The sequence below is a fragment of the Pseudorca crassidens genome, chromosome 12 (assembly GCF_039906515.1).
Source record: "Pseudorca crassidens isolate mPseCra1 chromosome 12, mPseCra1.hap1, whole genome shotgun sequence".
Taxonomy (NCBI): Eukaryota; Metazoa; Chordata; class Mammalia; order Artiodactyla; family Delphinidae; genus Pseudorca; species Pseudorca crassidens.
The window spans coordinates 20,022,978-20,047,200 of NC_090307.1; the positions used below are offsets into that span (position 1 = coordinate 20,022,978).

At 37.3% G+C, this 24,223-nt stretch overlaps 1 protein-coding gene across 4 annotated transcripts in view; it reads right to left on the reverse strand.

Moving 5' to 3' along the window:
- LOC137204099 (dynactin-associated protein-like) overlaps positions 1–24,223 on the reverse strand; it is an 89,120-nt gene that overhangs the window by 13,884 nt on the left and 51,013 nt on the right. For all 4 annotated transcript variants that reach the window (XM_067701406.1, XM_067701405.1, XM_067701407.1 and 1 more), the window contains one exon: positions 4,789–4,932. In XM_067701406.1, the coding sequence (XP_067557507.1) occupies positions 4,789–4,866 (78 nt within the window). In that variant the 5' untranslated portion in view covers positions 4,867–4,932. The remainder of the gene's footprint in view (positions 1–4,788; positions 4,933–24,223) is intronic.

The window sequence follows — 24,223 nt, forward strand, 5'->3', positions numbered from 1 at the left end:
ACTACACTCTCACGGAACATAACTCCCCACTCTTTAAGAGTGGGCTAAGCACAGCAACTTCCAAAGAATATAGTTTGGAAAGGGACGAGTGGAGAACAACTTTAAGAACCTTGTTAAGTATTACCTCATCCAGGTGATCAAAGTCAACATCAACAACAATAAATCATGTTAATAATAGGTACTGTTGGGCTTCCCTGGTGGCGCAGTGGTTGAGAGTCCGCCTGCCGATGCAGCGGACGCGGGTTCGTGCCCCGGTCCGGGAAGATCCCACATGCCGCGGAGCGGCTGGGCCTGTGAGCCGTGGCGCCTGAGCCTGCGCGTCGGGAGCCTGTGCTCCGCAACGGGAGAGGCCACAGCAGTGAGAGGCCCGTGTACCGCAATAAATAAATAAATAAATAATAATAGGTACTGTTGATCTGATGTGATGAGAATGGCACTTTGCTTCCATGGTCTTCCCTAAAAGGAAAAGAAACAAACAAAACAAAACAAAAAAATACAGAGCCCCAGGCTAATGATAAAAAAAAATCAGACAAATTCCTATTGAGGGAAATTCTACCAAATATCTGACTAGTATTTGTCAAAACTATCAAGGTCATCAAAACCAAGGAAAGTCTGAGAAACTGTCACAGCCAATAGAAGCCTAAGGAGTCATGATGGCTAAACCTAATTTGGTAGCTGTGATGGGATCCTGGAACAGAAAAGGGGCAGTAAGTAAAAACTAAAAAGTCTGAATAAAGTATGGACTTTTTAAAACAATAATATATCAACCTTGGTTCATTAATTGTAACAAAGGTACCATATTAATGTAAGATGTTAATATATGGGAAACTGTTGAGGTAAATAGATGAAGGAGATTAAGAGGTACAAAATTCCAGTTGCAAAATAAATGAGTCACAGGAATGAAATGTGCAGTCATTAACTATATAATATCTTTGTATGGTAACATCATAACTACAGTTACCGTGGTGATCATTTTGAAACGTATAGCAACATCAAATCACTATGTTGTATAACAGAAAGTAATATAGTGCTGTAGGTCAATTAAATTTCAAAAACAAACAAACAAACTCATAGAAAAAGAGATCAGATTTGTGGTTATCAGAGGTGGGGTCCATGGAGGCAAGGGGTAATTGGATGAAGGCAATCAAAAGGAAGAAACTTCCAGTTATAAGATAAAGGAGTACCAGGGATGTAATGTGCAACATGATACATATAATTAACATTGCTGCATGTTATATATGAAAGTTAAGAAAGTAAATCCTGAGATCTTATCACAAAAAATTCTATTTAATTTTGTATCTATATGAGATTACGAATGTTCACTAAACTTATTGTGATAATCATTTAATAAGGTATGTAAGTAAAATCATGCCATACAACTACATACAAAATTTATGCCATACAACTTAAATTTATACAGTGCTATATGTCAATTATATCCCAATAAAGCTGGAAGAAAAAATAGAGGAAATTAGGTTCTAGGTATATGGGAATTCTCTGTACTATGTTTGCAGTTTTCTATAAGACTACAACTATTTTTAAAAATAAAGGTTTTCAAAACAATAACAAAGTTACATTTTTCAGGTTCTACTGCCCAGGATTTCTAAGTCTAATAAGACCAGTAGCCATCTGTCCACAACCTACTAACTGAAATTCCTCATACCAGAATGGGTCTTGTAGCCTTAACATTATTAATGCCATCCTCATTTTTCAACAGAACTAGGCAGTCCATGAAAGACCTATGGAAGACAAGTCATTTAGTAATCTCTCAACACGCATTTCCTAGTTTCTATTTGATTTTTCTACTCTTACAGATCTTATGCTCCATTGGTGAAGCACAACAGGCTTGTTTGAATTCGATAAAATATGTGCAGATAAATATGATAAGGATTAGAAGCTGGAAAATGTTTGGGTACAAACATATTCACCATAGTCTTTATGGGGTGGGTAGCACAAAGGAGGAAGGGAAGGGTGTTGGGAAGATATAAACAAAAGATTTCACAAACTTGCAACAAGTAGTTATCTAATACATAGAATAATGAATGTAGACAATATTCTTGTACTATAGTTATGTAATGTGATAAATATTGCTACAGCTAATCATATTACAATATATAATAACGTCAAAGTAGCACATTGTACACCTTAAATTTACAATGTTATGTGTCAAATATATCCAATAAAAAACTAAAAAACAAAGACTTCAACTATATCTGTAATGGTTTATTTCTTAAACTTGGTGTTTGGTACATACATGCCTATTACATTATTCTTGAAGTCTTTTAAATACATGTTGAATTTTTTAAAGTAAATGAATTAAAAGGATGGGTTCAAATATGAAAGGTTTTGGTGGTTAGGTTTTTCTTGAAGTCAGTCTAAGACATTTCCTCAACAGCACCATCTATAACATTTTATAAACTTACTATGTTAAAATATATTAGCTCTATTTATTTGAATAAATGTTATTTTCTAACAATAGAAGATTATTTCTTCAACTAAAAAAAAAAAAAAGGAGAGACAGAGAAATAACTCCAGATACAGTTTTAAGAAAAAGATAGAGAGCAATCTGTGTTATATTCTTACGGGAGTGTAAATTGTTATGTATAAATTTGTTATAGCTCAAAAACATTATAGAATTATCTAATTTTTACTCATAGGACAGCAAGAGCATTATTTAAATGTACTCTCTCAACTACATTGATTAAATAACCAATCCTAAATGGTTATTAAAAATGCTATTGACATTGCTGGCTCAATCTCGAATTTCTATTAAAACAATCAAGCTACATATGTGTGCAGACGGTGGCCACTGAGCAACTATAACTAAGAATAAAAGAGAGTATAAATATGATTAAATATAGTCAAGAAGGAATACACTCAGGCAAAAAAAAATTAGTCAAGTTCTGTTTTTCTAAAGGTGTAATATCACGCCAAAGAAGTAAAGAGAATAGCTATGCAGTGATACCAAATAAAAGAAGATATAATACACATAAGCACTTTAAGAATTTCCATCTGTTTTTAAATAGGTAGCTTTGAGAAAATCACACATTTATATTTTATAAAAGCTTTGTGTTTCTTTGTATTATTACTATCGTTATTCTTCAGCTATCCAGTTCGTTTATGGCTGATGAACTTGAATATTTTTCTGAACTTTCGTAATTAAATAAAAATTCACTGGCAAGACCAACTTACCAGAATTAAAAATATTTAAGGGAAGAAAGATGGTGAGTGATTGCACTGAGAGCACAGTAGTCTCTAAAGTTAAAACTTTGAGAAGTTGGGGGGCTATGAATTATAGTTAATTAGCTCTTGGTAGAAGCCAATAATCTCCATTACATACACCCAATATGCACTAGCTATGTTCATAGAATAAAGTTTTAAATTCTATGCTCATAACTTAAGAGATTACCATTTCATGTTTCCTAAGAGGGGAAAACAAACTCCTAAATTTCTCTTTTTTACGTAGACTTCAACTGCTACTATAATCCACTGGTGAAAATGGCCATCAATTAAAAAGAAATTTCTGTACGATTATATCCAAATATCCAGATGTAAAGTGAGATAGTCAGTGATGAAGATACATGCCCTTTATTTGAAAACTCTCATTATTATCTAGGGAAATCTTCAAGATGAATAATTCCTTAGTAAAGGGACCTTTTTATCTGAGTATCTTGACACTGTGAAGACCTAATGACATAGCTGCAAGGCTAGAAGAACCATAAAGAACATCTTTAGGGGAAAGGAGTGCTGATCTAGAATCAAGAGAACAATTTCTCTGCCTTGTACCTTCCTTGTTAGTGCAGGGGACAAAAATATTTTTCCTCACAGAATGTAACTGTCCATTCAAACTTATACTGATTTCATTCAACACATTTCCACGTTTCCAGTATCAAGGGCTCTAGTCAGAGACAAAGTTACATAAAAGGCAATCCCAAAACACACAGTACTAAATTATTTCTTCTAAAAACATAAGCAATAGTCAAATAATATTGTATATAATTGAACTCTAATATTCCCTTGAATACAATTCTTTACTAAAAAAGGAACTCGTATGTAGTTAAGCAGAGGCTAATCTAAAAGACTTGCTAGATAATTTGCTTCCTAGGTCTAGAATTCACTTACAAGATGATGTTCTGACGTTCAAAAACGTATGAAATCTTTGAGTTCTGACAAATCTACACATTACACTAAAATCCAGGCAATTAACACAAAAATCTATATATCACATTTTAAAAACATAAATTGTTAATGCAATCAACCACAGATTTGTCATCTTATACTCTAATTATGGTAACTGTAGAGAATTATTTGAACAGCTTATTAAATTGTTACTCCCCAAATTGCTAATATCTTAGATTACTGAGTATTAAAATAAATTTATTAATAATGCATATATTGATATACAGAAAAAAATACAAGTTTTCTAATTAACAAGTAGTCATAGAATAGCTAAAAATTGTCTTTCATGTAGAATTCTGATTAAAAATTGCTTTTTGGGGGCCTCCCTGGTGGCGCAGTGGTTGAGAGTCCGCCTGCCGATGCAGGGGATGCAGGTTCGTGCCCCGGTCTGGGAGGATCCCACATGCCGCGGAGCAGCTGGGCGCCATGGCCGCTGAGCCTGCGCGCCCAGAGCCTGTGCTCCGCAACGGGAGAGGCCACAGCAGTGAGAGGCCCGCGTACCACACACACACACAAAAATTGCTTTTTGGGAAGAACCATGTTGTAATAAAAAAAAAAATCAGAGTTGTATTATTATTGAAAACAAGACTCTGAACTATCAGAACATACCACGGTGGTGCCACCAATATTCATCGGCTGGTTTCCAGACTGTTCCATCACTACGTATTTCCCACATTTTCTGTCCATTCTTGAAGCACAAGCTTAACTCCAGAAATGTTCTTCAGCCTGTTCATTGCTCTTTATACCTGCAAACTTGAGAGATAATTGAGTTGATTAATATCCACTATGAGACATCACTGCTAGTGTGGATTAGACTAAATAATAATTATTCTTTATGTGGGATCCACCTTAGAGGAAGAAGTGGGTGTTAAGAAATTACATGAGGATATAAGAAAACGAATCCCACCTCTGTGATGACACCCTCAATACTATGCCACCAGGCAGCTTCCTGGTAGAATGAAACTGCAATTATACAATTCTTCCTTCTCTCTCCTATCACATCATTTCACAGAACTCTTCCTTCTGACTTCAGGAACAGCTCAAGATAGAATTCTGAAATACGTGAATGTTGCTGTTGCTTCTTTTCCAAATAGACAGGAACATCTTTCCGCTCTTACTGGCAACAACCTTTAGGCACACATGACCCTCTGCTCATCAAGTCTTGACCTTCTTGGGTTCCTCCTCACCTTTAAAACTTTTCCAATCTATTATTTTTCTCTGCTTCTAGAAAATGTTAATCTAACTGGATTTATACTTCTGGAAAAAAATAATACAACTTGGCTTACATGTCTCCAAGCCCCAGACTGATACAGACGGTTAATCTGATAAACAAATCTCTGTGAATATATTCACCAAGATCCCCTTCTCTTCGTTTTTTGTGAGATCTATTTGGCATAGTTACCCAGAAGATTACTTCTGATTTTGCTTACAGTTTAGTAACAAGACACTTGGGCAGGTGGGGCTTTTCTAACTTCTGAAAATTATACTCAAAAGCAAAGGACTTTTTTCTTATCTGTAGATATATCTTTGGAGGGATCTAAAAGAAAATTGACAAGAGTTAAGAAATCATTTTTTTTAAGGAATCATTTTTAACCTCAAATAAAAAGTTATCAATCAGCTCCCAACACACGTACCCAAGGAATCCCAAATAAAACTGGTATAGAAAATTATTTATGAAGAATGGTGCTTAAATAACCTAAAAGTTTTTAAATATCTCTTCAATTTGTAATTAGTCCATAGTTAATTTATTACAAATGAAGCAACAAAGACAAAATACTTACACTTTTTGTTGAAAATGTCTCATGTAGCACTTTTTAACTGGCCAGATATCTATCAGGTTTCAAAGATAAGAATTACCTGATAATAGAGCTGCAAGAGGGCTGGTAGTTAACTCTTGGAGTTAACTCAGCCTTGTCATTTTAAGATTGAGGGAATTTGTGTCCAAAGAGGGGAAGCGATAAAATCAGCTGGGTGGTAGAACCCAGTTTCCTTTCAGTCTAATACCGTCTCTATAATTAGCTTATTAACAGTGACTTTGTAGAAAGATGGACAGCCTAGTAGGAAGTCAAGCAAATGTCTTTTGAAAACAAAGTGAAACAAAGATATCAAAGACCTGGATTTGGAAAAGATCCTAGATATGATGCCTGAAGCCATCTGAGACTTACTGAACTTTCAGGGGCAAAGTCTGGGAGCCTGACTTTTTGGCCAAATGTCAAGTAATCTTTATTCAAACATGTTTGAGAAATAGTTTGCTAACCAATGATCCCAAGCATGCACATGGAGTGTCTTCATATCTTTAGGGAATAAAATCGTGTGTGTAAAGAAACTACAATTTTCTCAAATTAAAAAAATGGGTAAGTTTTTAATTGCTTATTCCTTCAATAAGCACTACTGAGTCTCTGTTATACCCAAGCATTGTGCAAGAGGCTGAGTGCTCAATGGTGAATAAAAGAGTCAAGATTCCTGCTCTCTTGGAGTAGAGTAAAACGTATACTGAATTATGTCTTAAAATATTTTTTGATCATTTCTAAAGTTCTCTTATAGATGCATTCTTTAGCTAGAAGTTTCCATTGGAATCCATGGAAGCAAAGTAAAATGGCCTTTAGATCTAGAGAATAAAAAAGGTGTGAAAAAATTAGGGAAGGGATTTATTCTAGGAAAGAGTAAAAGACAACGCTTTACCCCTCCATAATGAAACGAAGGCAGTGAAACTATGGCTTCTGTGACAATATAAGTAGAGTGATCATGTAGTTTATCACTCCAAACCAAAATACTTCTGAGGGCAAAAGGAAGCAGTATTAATAATTTAATTTTACAGAGACAACACTATCCCATGTAAACCAGGACATGTGGTCACTTAGCAATAAAGAACCCATGTGAGTTAGGAGATTCACTAGTACTAACCATGACCACTGGATAAGTCAATGCATTTAAAAATTGATTCAATATCTCTAGTGAACAAATATTCGATTAGAATACATAGTTTACTTGGGCTTTAAAAAAATCTAGTATGGTGTTGCAGTACTAACACACACATATTTATATTCTGCCCTGGAGTTCCAGAACCACTGAGAAGGTAAAATTCCAGAGTGTGTATCATTAAGTCACTGACAAAATATCATCAAAGTCCCACCCTCATTGTCATTAGTTGATGAACTGTTTCAAGAGCCAAAGTAAATCGCTATGCACTTAACTCTTCAGCATAAATTTAGAACTTTATTTTCCCAAAGAATACTTTTTGTGCTTTTTTCACATCACAAACCGACAGCTAGAGAGGGGCACACCTGGATTACTACAACAGGCAAAGAAATACAGGCAACTCTCATTGGTATGCTGAATATCTCCTAGAAAAGCTCTTTGATATCTGCATAATGTTGAGTCAAAAAAATGTGGAAGTCTGTATTAATTGAGAGTGGTTGATGGTCTTTTAACAACTGGTAATTTTTTTTTGGCCAAAGAATGCAGAGCCTGTTACACTGTCATCTGTTATAAAATGAACCACACTGTAGTCTTAAAGATTACAACAAAATTAATTTATTGATCAAGTCACCCACTTCAAATACTTCCATGACTGAAATTTCACCGTGATCTGATATTAATCGAAACACCGATTTCTTGGATGGCTCTGAACCAAGATGGCGGACTAGAAGGACGTGCTCTCACTCTCTCTTGTGAGAACACCAGAATCACAACTAGTTGCTGGGCAATCATCGACAGGAAGACACTGTAACTCACCAAAAAAGATACCCAAAATCAAAAGACAAAGGAGAAGCCACAGTGAGATGGCAGGAGGGGCACAAGCACAGTAGAATCAAATCCCATAACTGCTGGGTGGGTGACTCACAGACTGGAGGACACACACTGCAGTGAAGGCTCTGAACCCCACATCAGGCTTCCCAACATGGGGGTCCGGCAACAGGAGGAGGAATTCCTAGAGAATCAGACTTCGAAGGCTTGAGGGATTTGATTGCAGGACTTTGACAGGACTGGTGGAAACAGAGACTCCACTCTTAGAGGGCACACATAAAGTAGTGTGCACATCGGGACCCAGGGGAATGAGCAGTGACCCCAGGGGAGACTGAACCAGACCTACATGCTAGTGTTGGAGGGTCTCCTGCAGAGGCAGGAGGTGGTTGTGGCTTCCCAGACACTGGTAGCAGAAGTTCTGGGAAGCACTCCTTGGCGTGAGCCCTCCTAGAGTCCACCACTAGCCCCAACAAAGAGCCCAGGTAGTATCCAGTGCTGGGTTGACTCAGGCCAAACAACCAACAGGGAGGGAACCCAGCCCCACCCATCAACAGTCAAGTGGATTAAAGTGTTACTGAGCTCTGCCCACCAGAGCAACAGCCAGCTCTACCCACCACCAGTCCCTCCCATCAGGAAACTTGCACAACCCTCTTAGATAGCCTCATCCACCAGAGGGCAGACAGCAGAAGCAAGAAGAACTACAATCCAGCAGCCTGTGGAACAAAAACCATATTCACAGAAAGATAGACAAGATGAAAAGGCAAGGGGCTATGTACCAGATGAAGGAACAAGATAAAACCCCCGAAAAACAACTAAATGAAGTGGAGATAGGCAACCTTCCAGAAAAAGAATTCAGAATAATGATAGTGAAGATCACCCAGGACCTTGGAAAAACAATGGAGGCAAAGATAGAGAAGATGAAACAAATGTTTAACAAAGATCTAGAAGAATTAAAGAACAAACAAACAGAGATGAACAGTACAATAATTGAAATGAAAACTATCCTAGAAGGAATCAATAGCAGAATAACTGAGGCAGAAGAACGGATAAGTGACCTGGAAGACAGAATGGTGGAATTCACTACTGTGGAACAGAATAAAGAAAAAAAAAAAAGAAAAGAAATGAAGACAGCCTAAGAGACCTCTGGGATAACATTAAAAGCAACAACATTCACGTTATAGGGGTCCAAGAAGGAGAAGAGAGAGAGAAAGGACAAGAGAAAATATTTGAAGAGATTATAATCGAAAACTTCCCTAACATGGGAAAGGAAATGGCCACCCACGTCCAGGAAGCACAGAGAGTCCCATACAGCATAAACCAAAGGAGAAACACACTGAGACACATAGTAATCAAATTGGAAAAAATTAAAGGCAAAGAAAAATTATTGAAAGCAGCAAGGGAAAAATGACAAATAATACACAAGGAAACTCTGATAAGGTTAACAGCTGATTTCTCAGCAAAACACTACAAGCCAGAAGGGAGTGGCATGATACACTTAAAGTGATGAAAGGGAAGAAACTACAACCAAGATTACTCTACCAAGCAAAGATCTCATTCAGATTCAATGGAGAAATCAAAAGCTTTACAGACAAGCAAAAGCTAAGAGAATTCAGCATCACCAAACCAGATCTACAACAAATGTGAAAGGAACTACTCTAAGTGGGAAATAAAAGAGAAGAAAAGGACCTACAAAAACAAACCCAAAACCATTAAGAAAATGGTCATAGGAAAATACATATCGATAATTACCTTAAATGTGAAGGGATTAAATGCTCCAACCAAAAGACACAGGCTTGCTGAATGGATGCAAAAACAAGACCCATATATATGCTGTCTACAAGAGACCCAATTCAGACCTAGGGACACATACAGACCGAAAGTGAGGGGATGGAAAAAAGATATTCCCTGCAAATGGAAATCAAAAGAAACCTGGAGTAGCAATACTCATATCAGATAAAATAGACTTTACAATAAAGAATGTTACAAGAGACAAGGAAGGACACTGCATAATGATCAAGGGATCAATCCAAGAAGAAGATATAACAATTATAAATATATATGCACCCAACATAGGAGCACCTCAATACATAAGGCAACTGCCAACAGTTATAAAAGAAGAAATCGACAGTAGCACAATATTAGTGGGGGATTTAACACCTCACTTACACCAATGGACAGATCATCCAAAATGAAAATAAATAAGGAAACACAAGCTTTAAGTGACACAATAGACCGGATAGATTTGATTGATATTTATATGACATTCCACCCCAAAACATCAGATTACACTTTCTTCTCAAGTGCGCATGGAACATTCTCCAGGATAGATCACATCTTGGGTCACAAATCAAGCCTCAGGAAATTAAAAAAAATTGGAATCATATCAAGCATCTTTTCTGACCACAAGCTAAGAGATTAGAAATGAATTACAGGGGGAAAAACGTAAAAAAAAAACAAACACATGGAGGCTAAACAATACGTTACTAAATAACTAAGAGATCACTGAAGAAATCAAAGAGGAAATCAAAAAATACCTAGAGACAAATGACAATGAAAGCACGACGTTCCAAAACCGATGGGATGCAGCAAAAGCAGTTCTGAGAGGGAAGTTTATAGCTATACAAGCCTACCTCAAGAAAGAAGAAAAATCTCAAATAACCAATCTAACCTTACACCTAAAGGAACCAGAGAAAGAAGGACAAACAAAACCCCAGGTTAGCAGAAGGAAAGAAATCATAAAGATCACAGCAGAAAAAAATGGAAAGAAACAAAGAAAATAATAGCAAAGATCAATAAAACTAAAAGCCGGTTCTTTGACAAGATAAACAAAATTGATGAACCATTAGAAAGAACGGAGAGGACTCAAATAAATAAAATTACTTTACTGTACAATAATCTGGAATGGAAGAAATCATTGGGCAAGTGAAATGAACCACCACTAACCACACCAAAGACTGGTCTTCATCCAAAGAAGGTGATGTTGTGTATAAGGTGGGATTGGAAGGGAGTCCTTTATTATGAGCTCCTTCCGGAAAACCAAACAATTAATTCCAACAAGTACTGCTCCCAATTAGACCAACTGAAAGTGGCACTCGACGAAAAGTGTCCAGAATTAGTCAACAGAAAACGCATAATCTTCCATCAGGATAATGCAAGACCACGTGTTTCTTTGATAACCAGGCAAAAACTGTTACAGCTTGGCTGGGAAGTTCTGATTCATCCGCTATATTCATCAGACATTGCACCTTCGGATTTCCATTTATTTCGGTCTTTATAAAATTCTCTAAATGGAAAATATTTCCATTCCCTGGAAGACCATATAAGGCACCTGGAACAGTTCTTTGTTCAAAAAGATAAAAAGTTTTGGGAAGATGGAATTACGAAGTTGCCTGAAAAATGGCAGAAGGTAGTGGAACAAAAGGGGGAATACATTGTCCAATAAAGTTTTTGGTGGAAATGAAAAATGTGTCTTTTATTTTTACTTAAAAACCAAAGGCACTTTTTGGCCAACCCAATATTTCTCCTCTATCATTTCCATTCGCTAAACAAAGTTAATCAAAATGAAAGAAGATAAAACTTATCCAGACTTTTAAGAATATTTTATTTTCTGAATTAGATTTTCTAAGTTTTACATCAAAAATTTCCAATTAATAACTATATTCTTATTCTGTTTAGGGCAAAGTTAAAATTATAGAGCTTCCATATTCACAAGGAACAATTAATGCTGATTAACTTTTTAAAATCTATAGGACATTCTTAATAAGTAATTTGGTTGTCTGATAGACTGTAATTTATTACCAGCATGTTCTAAATGCAATTTATACAAAAGACTACTTCATCCAAAGTCATTTCCAGAACATAGTGACATCTGAACATAGCACGCATAATGGGAGACTATAACTTAGAATGAATGAATGGGCTGTGTCACGATGGGCCAGTGGGTCCTGAAAGCAGAGCTGAATTTCAATGCATCCTTTGCGTCTGGATTCACTAACATACACTATCTTCTGCCCCAATGTTTTGCCTTCCTCTCTATCTCCTAACTTGTCTTTATTCCAGTAAACAACTTGAATGAAATTTTTTTGTTGTCATTACCTCTTTTAACAATTTGCTGGATGATAGATTCAGGACAGGCCTTCAGCTGTGATCAGCTTGCAAAGGCTGATGTGCTCAGGAAGCCTGGAAGACTGTGAGAACATATCCTCAGCCACTCTGCTCCATAGGACACCAGCTGACCCAAAAGACACCCAAAATCCCAGTGGTCAGCACCATTCCTCTGATATCCTCCTAAAAATATCTGAAATGCAGTTTCTGTTCCATCAGCACATTTTCTTCTTTGTTTTCTGTATTACTAACAACTTTTTTACCTGATGCATCTCTGGATTGCTTCTTACTAAAAAGAATAAAAACTTATTATGGGCAATTTTTAAAAAAATAATATATATATACATTTTATATACAGCAGGTTCTTATTAGTCATCAATTTTATACACATCAGTGTATACATGTCAATCCCAATCGCCCAATTCATCCCACCCCCCCCACCACCACCCCCACCGCTTTCCCCGCTTGGTGTCCATACGTTTGTTCTCTACATCTGTGTCTCTATTTCTGCCCTGCAAACCGGTTCATCTGTACTATTTTTCTAGGTTCCACATATATGCATTAATATACAATATTTGTTTTTCTCTTTCTGACTTACTTCACTCTGTAAGACAGTCTCTACATCCATTTATCATTCATAAATTGAGGCAAAGTACAGGTGAGTACTCACTGAAGGTCTATAAACTCGTCGCTACACAAGTGTACAAAAGAAAGAGCAGAACTTTTTCAGCCTTCATTAAAAAGCTTTACCCTGTTCCATTCCACTGCATGACCAAGATCTGATAAGAATCTAGGAATAAAAATAAGCTGGAAAGGGACTTCCCTGGTGGTGCAGTGGTTAAGACTCCGCGCTCCCAATGCAGGGGGCCTGGGTTCAATCCCTGGTCGGGGAACTAGATCCCACATGCATACCACAACTAAGAGTTCGCATTCCACAACTAAGGAGCCCATGAGCTGCAACTAACGAGCCCACCTGCCGCAACTAAGACCTAGCAGAACCAAATAAATATATATTTTTTTAAATAAGCTAACAAAGTCTCCTCTCCTTCCTGACAAGTTGTAAGGAAAGCAAATTATATATAATTTCACATAATATATAGGAAAGCAGGAGCAATGTTCAATAATGCTCTATTATCCTAGAGACTGGAATAGTGGAGAAGACAGACAAATTTGGAGGCACACAAGCTTGGTTTGAATTATACGTCTGCCATTTATGAGCTCTGTAACTTTGATATAGTTCTTACTTTCCTTTTTCTTTTTTGTTTTATTTTTACATTATACTTTTACTGTATTCTTTACGTTATGATGGGATATGATCATTATAATATATATTATATATCATTATAGTATATATTAAATAATACTAAAGTGTTAAGTAAAATCGAAATCTTTCTCCTGTTATAAATTTCCATCCATGAATACTCCTAAGAAATAACATTAATATTTTATGTATTTCTTTCCAGTCTTTCTTCTATAAATATACAAATATAGAAGGTAAATGAATAGGTTTTTTACCCAAAAAATAATTATACCAAATATATAACATAAGGCAACTTGATTTTTACCATGAACAGAATGTGGTAGACTTCTTTATATAACATTTCTTATAGATCTACTTCATTCCTGTATTTTGAGTGCTACATAATATTCAAAAGCATGAAAAATCTACAGTTTATCAAAAACATTCCATTGATATACTGTGGTTATTTTCAATTTTTCACTATTACAAATAGCAATACAATGAACATCAATATTTGTTTAAAATATATTTCTACAAGTTAAATTGCTAGAACAGAGTATGTGCATTTCCCATTTTTTACAGGTCCCACTGAATTGACTTTTATAGAGTTTATATCAACAGCAGTATCAATCTTTTCATATTTTGCAAATCTGATGGGTGAAAAATCATATTATCTTTATAATGTTAATTTGTGTCTTTTTTAGAGAAATTGGCAACAGCAATATCATATGGATATATTGGCCATTTGTTATTTCTTCCACTGTAAATTGTCTGTTTATATACTTTTCCCACATGTCTATCATTTATTTCTTTTATTACTTATTATAAGTAACTTTTTTACGTGGCTGTGAATCCTTTTTCTTTTCTTTCAGCATAGTGGTTGAGAACAAGGATTCTGAAATTAAACTGATGGAATAAAATCTGACTTCTGACACTTTTTAATTATGTGCTCTTGTACCAGTTACTTAATCTTCCTGTGCCTATGTCCCTTCTTATGCAAATATTGATATTAAGAATACTTACCTCCTAGAATGTTGTTGAGAATTGAGCGACTACAGTTGAAAGTGATTTAACAATGCCTGGCACATAGCCATCACTCAATAAGCCCTAGTTATTATTTTGTTTCAAAAGACATGATTGTTAGCCTCAATTAATCTCAGTTTCCTCATCTATAGAATGAAATGATGAAACCTACATTATAGATTTATTGAGGAGATTAAATAAAACAATAGGACAGTAATAGATCCTCATAATATAACAGCCCTTTTAATCATCTTCCCTAAAAATTGTTAAATAACAGAGAATGTTACCACTTAGCTTCTGGCTGGATGTTTCTGCAGCTGCTACTTAAATAATGGTGAGAACTTATACTTCTTGAGCATTTCATATATGCCTGAGATCAAACTAACTGCTTCATGCATATGGTCTCATGTAATTCTCAACACCTATGAGGTAGGTACCGATATTATCTCAATTTTATAGACGAAGATACTGAGGTATATATAAATGTAAAACTTGCCCAAGGTCACATGTTGGTAAGTGTCAGAACAGAAATTAAAACCATAGAATCTGATTCCAGAGTTCGTGACCTTAACCACTATACTGTGTTGATCGCTTGGCAGTGATAGATAGAACCCATGAGAGTTTTTTATTTTTGGTTTTAAAATAATAGATGAAGTCTCCAATTTTACATGTAATTTAAAAAGAGGAATAAAACATGTGCCATATTACTAGGTTTAAGTTTTCTGTGATTGTGATTGGTGATTGGTTGTGGTGATTGGTTTCCAATACAGAAATGTAACAACAGTATTTCCAAGTTAGATTAATTTTTGGCCCCCTATAAAATCTTACATGGTCATCAATTATCTTTCCTATGATGACAAGTCTACCAAATAACAAAATGGGAAAACAGAAAACCAATAAAATTTTTATAAATAATATTTATTTACAAATAAATTTTTACAAGTAAATTCTGAGCTTGCAATGAATTATCAAAATAATTCCCCTGTGTGTAGGATATGAGGAGTCTTATGTTGTGTTAAAGTGCCATCTGCAGCAAACATTGAAATATCTGCACAAAATGTGTCTGTGGAACATTCTTCTCCATGTTGATTTCAGTAGCAACTAATCCTTAACATTAAGTCTCCCTCCATCAGCCATAGTCCATTTGTACTCTGCAGTTATTTCCATTCACTATTATCAGCTTTTGGAATGCAGGGACTATGTTTAAAGGAAATGAGCCAGCTTTTTTTTTTTTTTTTTTTTGGCTGCATTGGGTCTTCATTGCTGAGCGCGGGCTTTCTCTAGTTTCTGCAAGCAGGGGCTACTCTTCATTGCGGTGCATGGGCTTCTCCTTGCAGTGGCTTCTCTTGTTGCAGAGCACAGGCTCTAGGCGCACGGGCTCAGTAGTCGTGGCTCACGGGTTCTAGAGCACAAGCTCAGTAGTTGTGGCACATGGGCTTAGTTGCACCGTGGAATGTGGGATCGTCCCAGACCAGGGCTCGAACCGTGTCTCCTGCATTGGCAGGCGGATTCCTAACCACTGTGCAGATGGCATTTTTTATAACAGTTTTGTTTTCATTTTGCTATTGAAAAGTCCTTTCAGACCCCTTTGCAACATGCAAAAATGCACTCACATTAACTGATACATGAGGTGTGCTTCTGCTATTTTTCCTCTGCTTCACTTGGCAATTAAACGCATGATTTCCCTGCAAATGACTGTAATTTTCTGCTTCCATAATATTTATGTCAACTCCAGAGGAGCTGGGAGTTGTCATCCTGAAAACCTGACCATCTGAGGCAATGGCAGCAGCTTGTAATTTCATCTGTATCCACTAATTACTGGATGATCAGAACACCAGAAATAAAAAAAATCATACAGTTAAAAACCATAATATGTGCCCTCAGCTGGCTACCTCAGAATTTGAAGCCATGTGCAAATGAGCACATAACTTTCTGAGTGATTTATTGCTGTTCTGGGATACATATTGAGCTTTGAAAATATTTCACTTGACCTAACTACGAACTTCAAGTTGAATATGACTGAAAGCACCACACAGATCTTGCCAAGAGGTCTGCAGAAGCAATTCTTTCTTGTGTCAAAAGGTATGATCAGAACACATGTTCTACAGAACTTGTCAACGAGATTGTCAGAACAAGGTGGCATTCAGTTGAGGGCAGAATTCATACACTGAAACATCTGTGATTATCTGTATTTCTGCCTTTGGGAATTATGGAAAGAATATGATGTGGGCTTTAAGCTTTCTTTGCATCCCAGAAAGTGCCAGCTCCCTCTTTTCACATATTCACCAGGCCTCACACGGTAACCTAGCCCAACTGCCTCATTCTGCTTATAAGGAAAGGGAGATGGAGCGAGGTCAACTTATTCTCCCTAAGTTACACATTTCAGTAGTAGCAGAACCAAACAGGAGTCCAGCCCCTTCATTCCAGCTCATTTCCACCTGACTACCCAAGGTCTGTGCTGTATTCGGGATTGGCCCCTTGCCTTGCTGGGGAGGATCACCTGGCTAGTTGCACAGGGCCTCCCTGACGTGCAGTGACTGCCCCAACCAACAAACAGACCCCAAGCTGTGGCCTAACAGCGCTCTTCCCTGTTCCACACCTTGTCCCACATCCCTAGGGTTCACTGACGTGGCAAATATTTAGTAGCTACTCACTACTCCACTAAATACACATGCATTGAGATTTACATCCTTCAGGCCCTGGAGATACAAAAATATGCAGTTAATTATTGTTCTTCACAGTAGTTATGGTCTACAAAGTCACTGCAAACACTGAATTAGAAAATACTGGGAGGATGACGGGAAGGATTCGGCAGCAATGACTGGAGGACGGACCCCGGGTGCTGGCCGCTGAGTCTGGGGTTTTGGACCCCCAAGCTGTGACAGTATCTTCTTGTGAAAGTGCTTTGGAAAATTTAAAGAGGTCTCTAAGCTACAGGCTCTAGGTGCTCCAGCCAGGCATCAGGGCTGTGCTTCTGAGGTGGGAGAGCCAAGTTCAGGGCACTGGTCCACAAGAGACCTCCCAGCTCCACATAATATCAAACGGCGAAAATCTCCCAGAGATCTCCATCTCAACACCAACACCCAGCTCCACTCAATGACCAGCAAGCTACAGTGCTGGACACCCTATGCCAGACAACTAGCAAGACAGGAACACAACCCCACCCATTAGCAGAGAGGCTGCCTAAAATCATAATAAGGCCACAGACACCCAAAAAAATACCACCAGACGTAGACCTGCCCACCAGAAAGACAAGATCCAGCCTCATCCACCAGAACACAGGCACTAGTCCCCTCCACCAGGAAGCCTACACAACCCACTGAAACAACCTTAGCCACTGGGGACAGACACCAAAAACAACGGGAACTATGAACCTCCGAAAAGGAGACCCCAAACAGAAAGTTAAGCAAAATGAGAAGACAGAGAAATACACAGCAGATGAAAAAGCAAAGTAAAAACCCATCACACCTAACAAAAGAAGAGGAAATAGGCAGTCTACCTGAAAAAGAATTCAGAATAATGATAGTAAAGATGATTCAAAATCTTGGAAAGAGTGGAAGAAATAAAAGAAACGTTTAACAAGGACCTAAAAGAACTAAAGAGCAAACAAACAGGGATGAACAACACAATAAATGAAATTAAAAATTCTCTAGAAGGGATCAATAGCAGAATAACTGAGGCAGAAGAACGGATAAGTGACCTGGAAGATAAAATAGTAGAAATAACTACTGCACAGAAGAATAAAGAAAAAAGAATGAAAAGAATTGAGGACAGTCTCAGAGACCTCTGGGACATCATTAAATGCACCAACATTCGAATTATAGGGGTCCCAGAAGAAGATGAGAAAAAGAAAGGGACTGAGAAAATATTTTAAGAGATTATGGTTGAAAACTTCCCTAATATGGGAAAGGAAATAGTTAATCAAGTCCAGGAGGCACAGAGAGTCCCATACAGGGTAAATCCAAGGAAAAACATACCAAGACACATATTAATCACACTATCAAAAATTAAATACAAAGAAAAAATATTAAAAGCAGCAAGGGAAAAATAAAAAATAACACAGAAGGGAATCCCCATAAACTTAACAGCTGATCTTTCAGCAGAAACTCTGCAAGCCAGAAGGGAGTGGCAGGACATATTTAAAGTGATGAAAGGGAAAAACCTACAACCAAGGTTATTCTACCCAGCAAGGATCTCATTCAGATTTGACAAAGAAATTAAAACCTTTACAGGGCTTCCCTGGTGGCACAGTGGCTGAGAGTCCGCTTGCCGATGCAGGGGACATGGGTTCGTGCCCCAGTGTGGGAAGATCCCACATGTCACGGAGTGGCTAGGTCCGTGAGCCATGGCCACTGACCCCGCGCATCCGGAATCTGTGCTCTGCAATGGGAGAGGCCACAACAGTGAGAGGCCTGCGTACCGCAAAAAAAAAAAAAAAAAAAAAATCCTTTACAGAAAAGCAAAAGCTAAGAGAATTCAGGACCACAAAACCAGCTTTACAACAAATGCTAAAGGAACTTCTCTAGGCAGGAAACACAAGAGAAGGAAAAGACCTACAATAACAAACCCAAAACAGTTAAGAAAATGGTTATAGGAATGTACATATTGATAACTACCTTAAATGTAAATGGATTAAATGCTCCAACCAAAAGACATAGACTGGCTGAATGGATACAAAAACAAGACCCCATATATATGCTGTCTACAAGAGACCCACTTCAGACCTAGGGACACATACAGAATGAAAGTGAGGGGATGGAAAAAGATATTCCATGCAAATGGAAATCAAAAGAAACCTGGAGTAGCAATTCTCATATCAGACAAAACAGACTTTAAAACAAAGATTATTACAAGAGACAAAGAAGGACACTACATAACAATCAAGGGATCGATCCAAGAAGAAGATTATAACAATTGTAAATATTTATGCACCCAACATAGGAGCACCTCAATATATAAGGCAGATACGAACAGCCATAAAACGGGACAACGACAGTAACACATTCATATTAGGGGACTTTAACACCCCACTTTCACCAATGGACAGATCATCCAAAATTAAAATAAATAAGGAAACACAAGCTTTAAATGATACATTAAGCAAGATGGACTTAATAGACATTTATAGGACATTCCATCCAAAACAACAGAATACACTTTCTTCTCAAGTGCTCATGGAACATTTTCCAGGAGAGATCATATCTTGGGTCACAAATCAAGCACTGGTAAATTTAAGAAAACTGAAATCGTATCAAGTACATTTTCCGACCACAACGCTGGGAGACTAGATATCAATTACAGGAAAAAATCTGGACAATATACAAATACATGGAGGCTAAACAACACACTACTTAATAACCAAGAGATCACTGAAGATATCAAAGAGGAAATCAAAAAATACCTAGAAACAAATGACAATGAAAACACGACGACCCAAAACCTATGGGATGCAATAAAAGCAGTTCTAAGAGAGGTTTATAGCAATACGATCCTCCCTTAAGAAACAAGAAACATCTCAAATAAACAACCTAACTTTACACCTAAAGCAATTAGAGAAAGAAGAACAAAAAAACCCCCAAAGTTAGCAGAAGGAAAGTAATCATAAAGATCAGAATAGGGCTTCCCTGGTGGTGCAGTGGTTGAGAGTCCGCCTGTCGATGCAGGGGACACGAGTTCGTGCCCTGGTCTGAGAGGATCCCACATGCCGCAGAGCGGCTGGGCCCGTGGGCCATGGCCGCTAAGCCTGCGCGTCCGGAGCCTGTGCTCCGCAACGGGAGAGGCCACAACAGTGAGAGGCCCGCGTACCACCAAAAAAAAAAAAAAAAAAAGATCAGAATAGAAATAAATGAAAAAGAAACGAAGGAAACGATAGCAAAGACCAATAAAACTAAAAGCTGGTTCTTTGCGAAGATAAACAAAATTGATAAACCATTAGCCAGACTGAAGAAGAAAAAAAGAAGACTCAAATCAATAGAATTAGAAATGAAAAAGGAGAAGTAACAACTGAAAATGCAGAAATACAAAGGATCATGAGAGATTACTACAAGCAATTATATGCCAATAAAATGGACAACCTGCAAGAAATGGACAAATTCTTAGAAATGCGCAAGCTTCTGAGACTGAACCAGGAAGAAACAGAAAATATGAACAGACCAATCACGAGCACTGAAATTGAAACTGTGATTAAAAATCTTCCAACGAACAAAAGCCCAGGACCAGATGGCTTCACAGGTGAATTCTATCAAACATTTAGAGAAGAGCTAACACCTATCCTTCTGAAACTCATCCAAAATATAGCAGAGGGAGGAACACTCCCAAACTCATTCTACAAGGCCACCATCACCCTGATACCAAAACCAGACAAAGATGTCACAAAGAAAGAAAACTACAGGCCAATATCACTGATGAACATAGATGCAAAAATCCTCAACAAAATACTAGCAAACAGAATTCAACAGCACATTAAAAGAATCATACACCATGATCAAGTGGGGTTTGTACCAGGAATGCAAGGATTCTTCAATATATGCAAATCAATCAGTGTGATACACCATATTAACAAATTGAAGGAGAAAAACTATATGATCATCTCAATAGATGCAGAAAAAGCTTTTGACAATATGCAACACCCATTTACGATAAAAACCCTCCAGAAAGTAGACATAGAGGGAACTTACCTCAACAATATAAAGGCCACATATGACAAACCCACAGCCAACATCGTTCTCAATGGGAAAAACTGAAACCATTTCCACTAAGATCAGGAACAAGACAAGGTTGCCCACTCTCACCACTATTATTCAACATAGTTTTGGAAGTTTTAGCCACAGCAATCAGAGAAGAAAAAGAAATAAAAGGAATCCAAATCAGAAAAGAAGAAGTAAAGCTGTCACTGTTTACAGATGACATGATACTATACATAGAGAATCCTAAAGATGCTTCCAGAAAACTACTAGAGCTAATCAATGAATTTGGTAAAGTAGCAGGATACAAAATTAATGCACAGAAATCGCTTGCATTCCTTTACACTAATGATGAAAAATCTGAGAGAGAAATTAAGAAAACACTCCCATTTACCATTGCAACAAAAAGAATAAAATATGTAGGAGTAAACCTACCTAAGGAGACAAAAGACCTGTATACAGAAAATTATAAGACACTGATGAGAGAAATTAAAGATGATACAAACAGATGGAGAGATATACCATGTTCTTGGATTGGAAGAATCAACATTGTGAAAATGACTGTAATACCCAAAGCAATCTACAGGTTCAATGCAATCCCTATCAAACTACCACTGGCATTTTTCACAGAACTAGAGCAAAAAATTTCACAGTTTGTATGGAAACACAAAAGACCCCGAATAGCCACAGCAGTCTTGAGTGAAAAAAAAAAGAGCTGGAGGAATCAGGATCCCTGACTTCAGATTATACTACAAAGCTACAGTAATCAAGACAGTATGGTACTGGCACAAAAACAGAAAGATAGATCAATGGAACAGGATAGAAAGCCCAGAGATAAACCCATGACATATGGTCACCTTATCTTTGATAAGGGAGGCAAGTACATATAGTGGAGAAAAGACAGCCTCTTCAATAAGTGGTGCTGGGATAACTGGACAGCTACATGTAAAAGAAGGAAATTAGAACACTCCCTAACACCATACACAAAAATAAACTCAAAATGGATTAAAGACCTAAATGTAAGGCCAGACACCATCAAACTCTTAGAGGAAAAGATAGGCAGAACAGTCTATGATGTAAATCACAGCAAGATCCTTTTTGACCCACCCCCTAGAGAAATGGAAATAAAAACAAAAATAAACAAATGGGACTTAATGAAACTTAAAACCTTTTGCATAGCAAAGGCAACCATAAATAAGACGAAAAGACCACCCTCAGAATGGGAGACAATATTTGCGAATGAAGCAACTGACAAAGGATTAATCTCCAAAACATACAAGCAACTCATGCAGCTCAATATCAAAAAAACAAACAACCCAATCCAAAAATGGGCAGACCTAAATAGACATTTCTCCAAAGAAGATATACAGATTGCAAGCAAGCACGTGAATGAATGCTCAACCTCAGTAATTTTAGAGAAATGCAAATCAAAACTACAATGAGATATCATCTCACAGTGTTCAGAATGGCCATCATCAAAAATTCTACAAACAATAAATGCTGGAGAAGGTGTGGAGAAAAGGGAACCCTCTTACACTGTTGGTGGGAATGTAAATTGATACAGCCACTATGGAGAACAGTATGGAGGTTCCTTAAAAAATAAAAATAGAACTACCATACAACCCAGCAATCCCACTACTGGGCATATACCCTGAGAAAACCATAATTCAAAAAGAGTCATGTACCACAATGTTCACTGCAGCTCTATTTACAATAGCCAGGACATGGAAGCAACCTAAATGTCCATCAACAGATGAATGGATAAAGAAGATGTGGCCCATATATACAATGGAATATTAGCCATAAAAAGAAACGAAATTGAGTTATTTGTAGTGAGGTGGATGGACCTAGAATCTGTCATACAGAGCGAAGTAAGTCAGAAAGAAAAACAAATACCGTATGCTAACACATATATATGGAATCTAAGAAAAAAAAATGGTCATGAAGAACGTAGGGACAAGACGGGAATAAAGACACAGACCTACTAGAGAATGGACTTGAGGATATGGGGAGGGGGAAGGGTAAGCTGGGACAAAGTGAGAGAGTGGCATGGACATATATACACTACCAAACGTAAAACAGATAGCTAGTGGGAAGCACCCGCATAGCACAGGGAGATCAGCTTGGTGCTTTGTGACCACCTAGAGGGGTGGGATAGGGAGGGTGGGAGGGAGAGAGATGCAAGAGGGAAGAGAAACAGGGATATGTGTATATGTATAACTGATTCACTTTGTTATAAAGCAGAAACTAACACACCATTGTAAAGCAATTATACTCCAATAAAGATGTTAAAAAGAAAAAAAAAATAAAATACTGAAGCACTGCTCCTAGAAGAAATAAAGGGTTAGGTTTCTGCAAGCCTCTGATCACAACACTTTTCATCAACTGATCAATATATCACCTTGTTTTATGTGTGTTTCTGTTTAGAGATATCTTACATAATATATATCGCTGATTCATTAACATTGGACTTGTTTCCAATGGCACTCATGCTTAAACAAAGCTTCTCAACACATGTATTTTCTGCATAAAACACACCACAGCCTTCTTGAGCTTAAGAATACTAAATAGCACTTTAGCACTACACTTGGAGGTTATTTTAAACTATGTAATTACCAACAAAAAGCACAAAAGTGCAAAAAAGAGCATGGAGCTAAATAGACTATGAAAAGTACACAACAATAGGAGAGATGAAACAGGAAGGTGATGTGTCTCTTTGTTCAATCTCAGTTACAAACATGCATGATGAGAGACTCAATTTTTTCAAATTTTTTCCATTCTGCTCATATCCACAAATGACTGTAAAAATTCCTCAAGTACTGATGTTGGTGAGCAAGTAAGTTTGCAAATATAGAGACCAGGAATAATGAGGACTTACTGAGTCCCTATGCCTGATGAATCCCTTGAACTAAATGCTGTGAGAGTCAGAGAGCAGACACACTGGGAGTGGGGTAGCCAAGGAAAACACCAGAGGGGTGGGGAGAGGACTAGAGAGGGGTGCTAAAGAACTGATAGGATCTCAGAGGACAAAAAAGGATATTCAAGTTGATTCTTCCATTTTTCCTCATTCTCTAGTACAGTAAGATGATGTTTTCTTTCTCCTCAAAATCTTTGTTTTAAGGGTCTTGCTACCTTCATACAAAGAAGTAAGAGTAACTATGGCAGGGCCAGTGGAGGATGAAGTTGAGAACACCTTTCCTCTCTTTTATATTATACAATTAACAGAGCAATATATATTCCCCTTAAC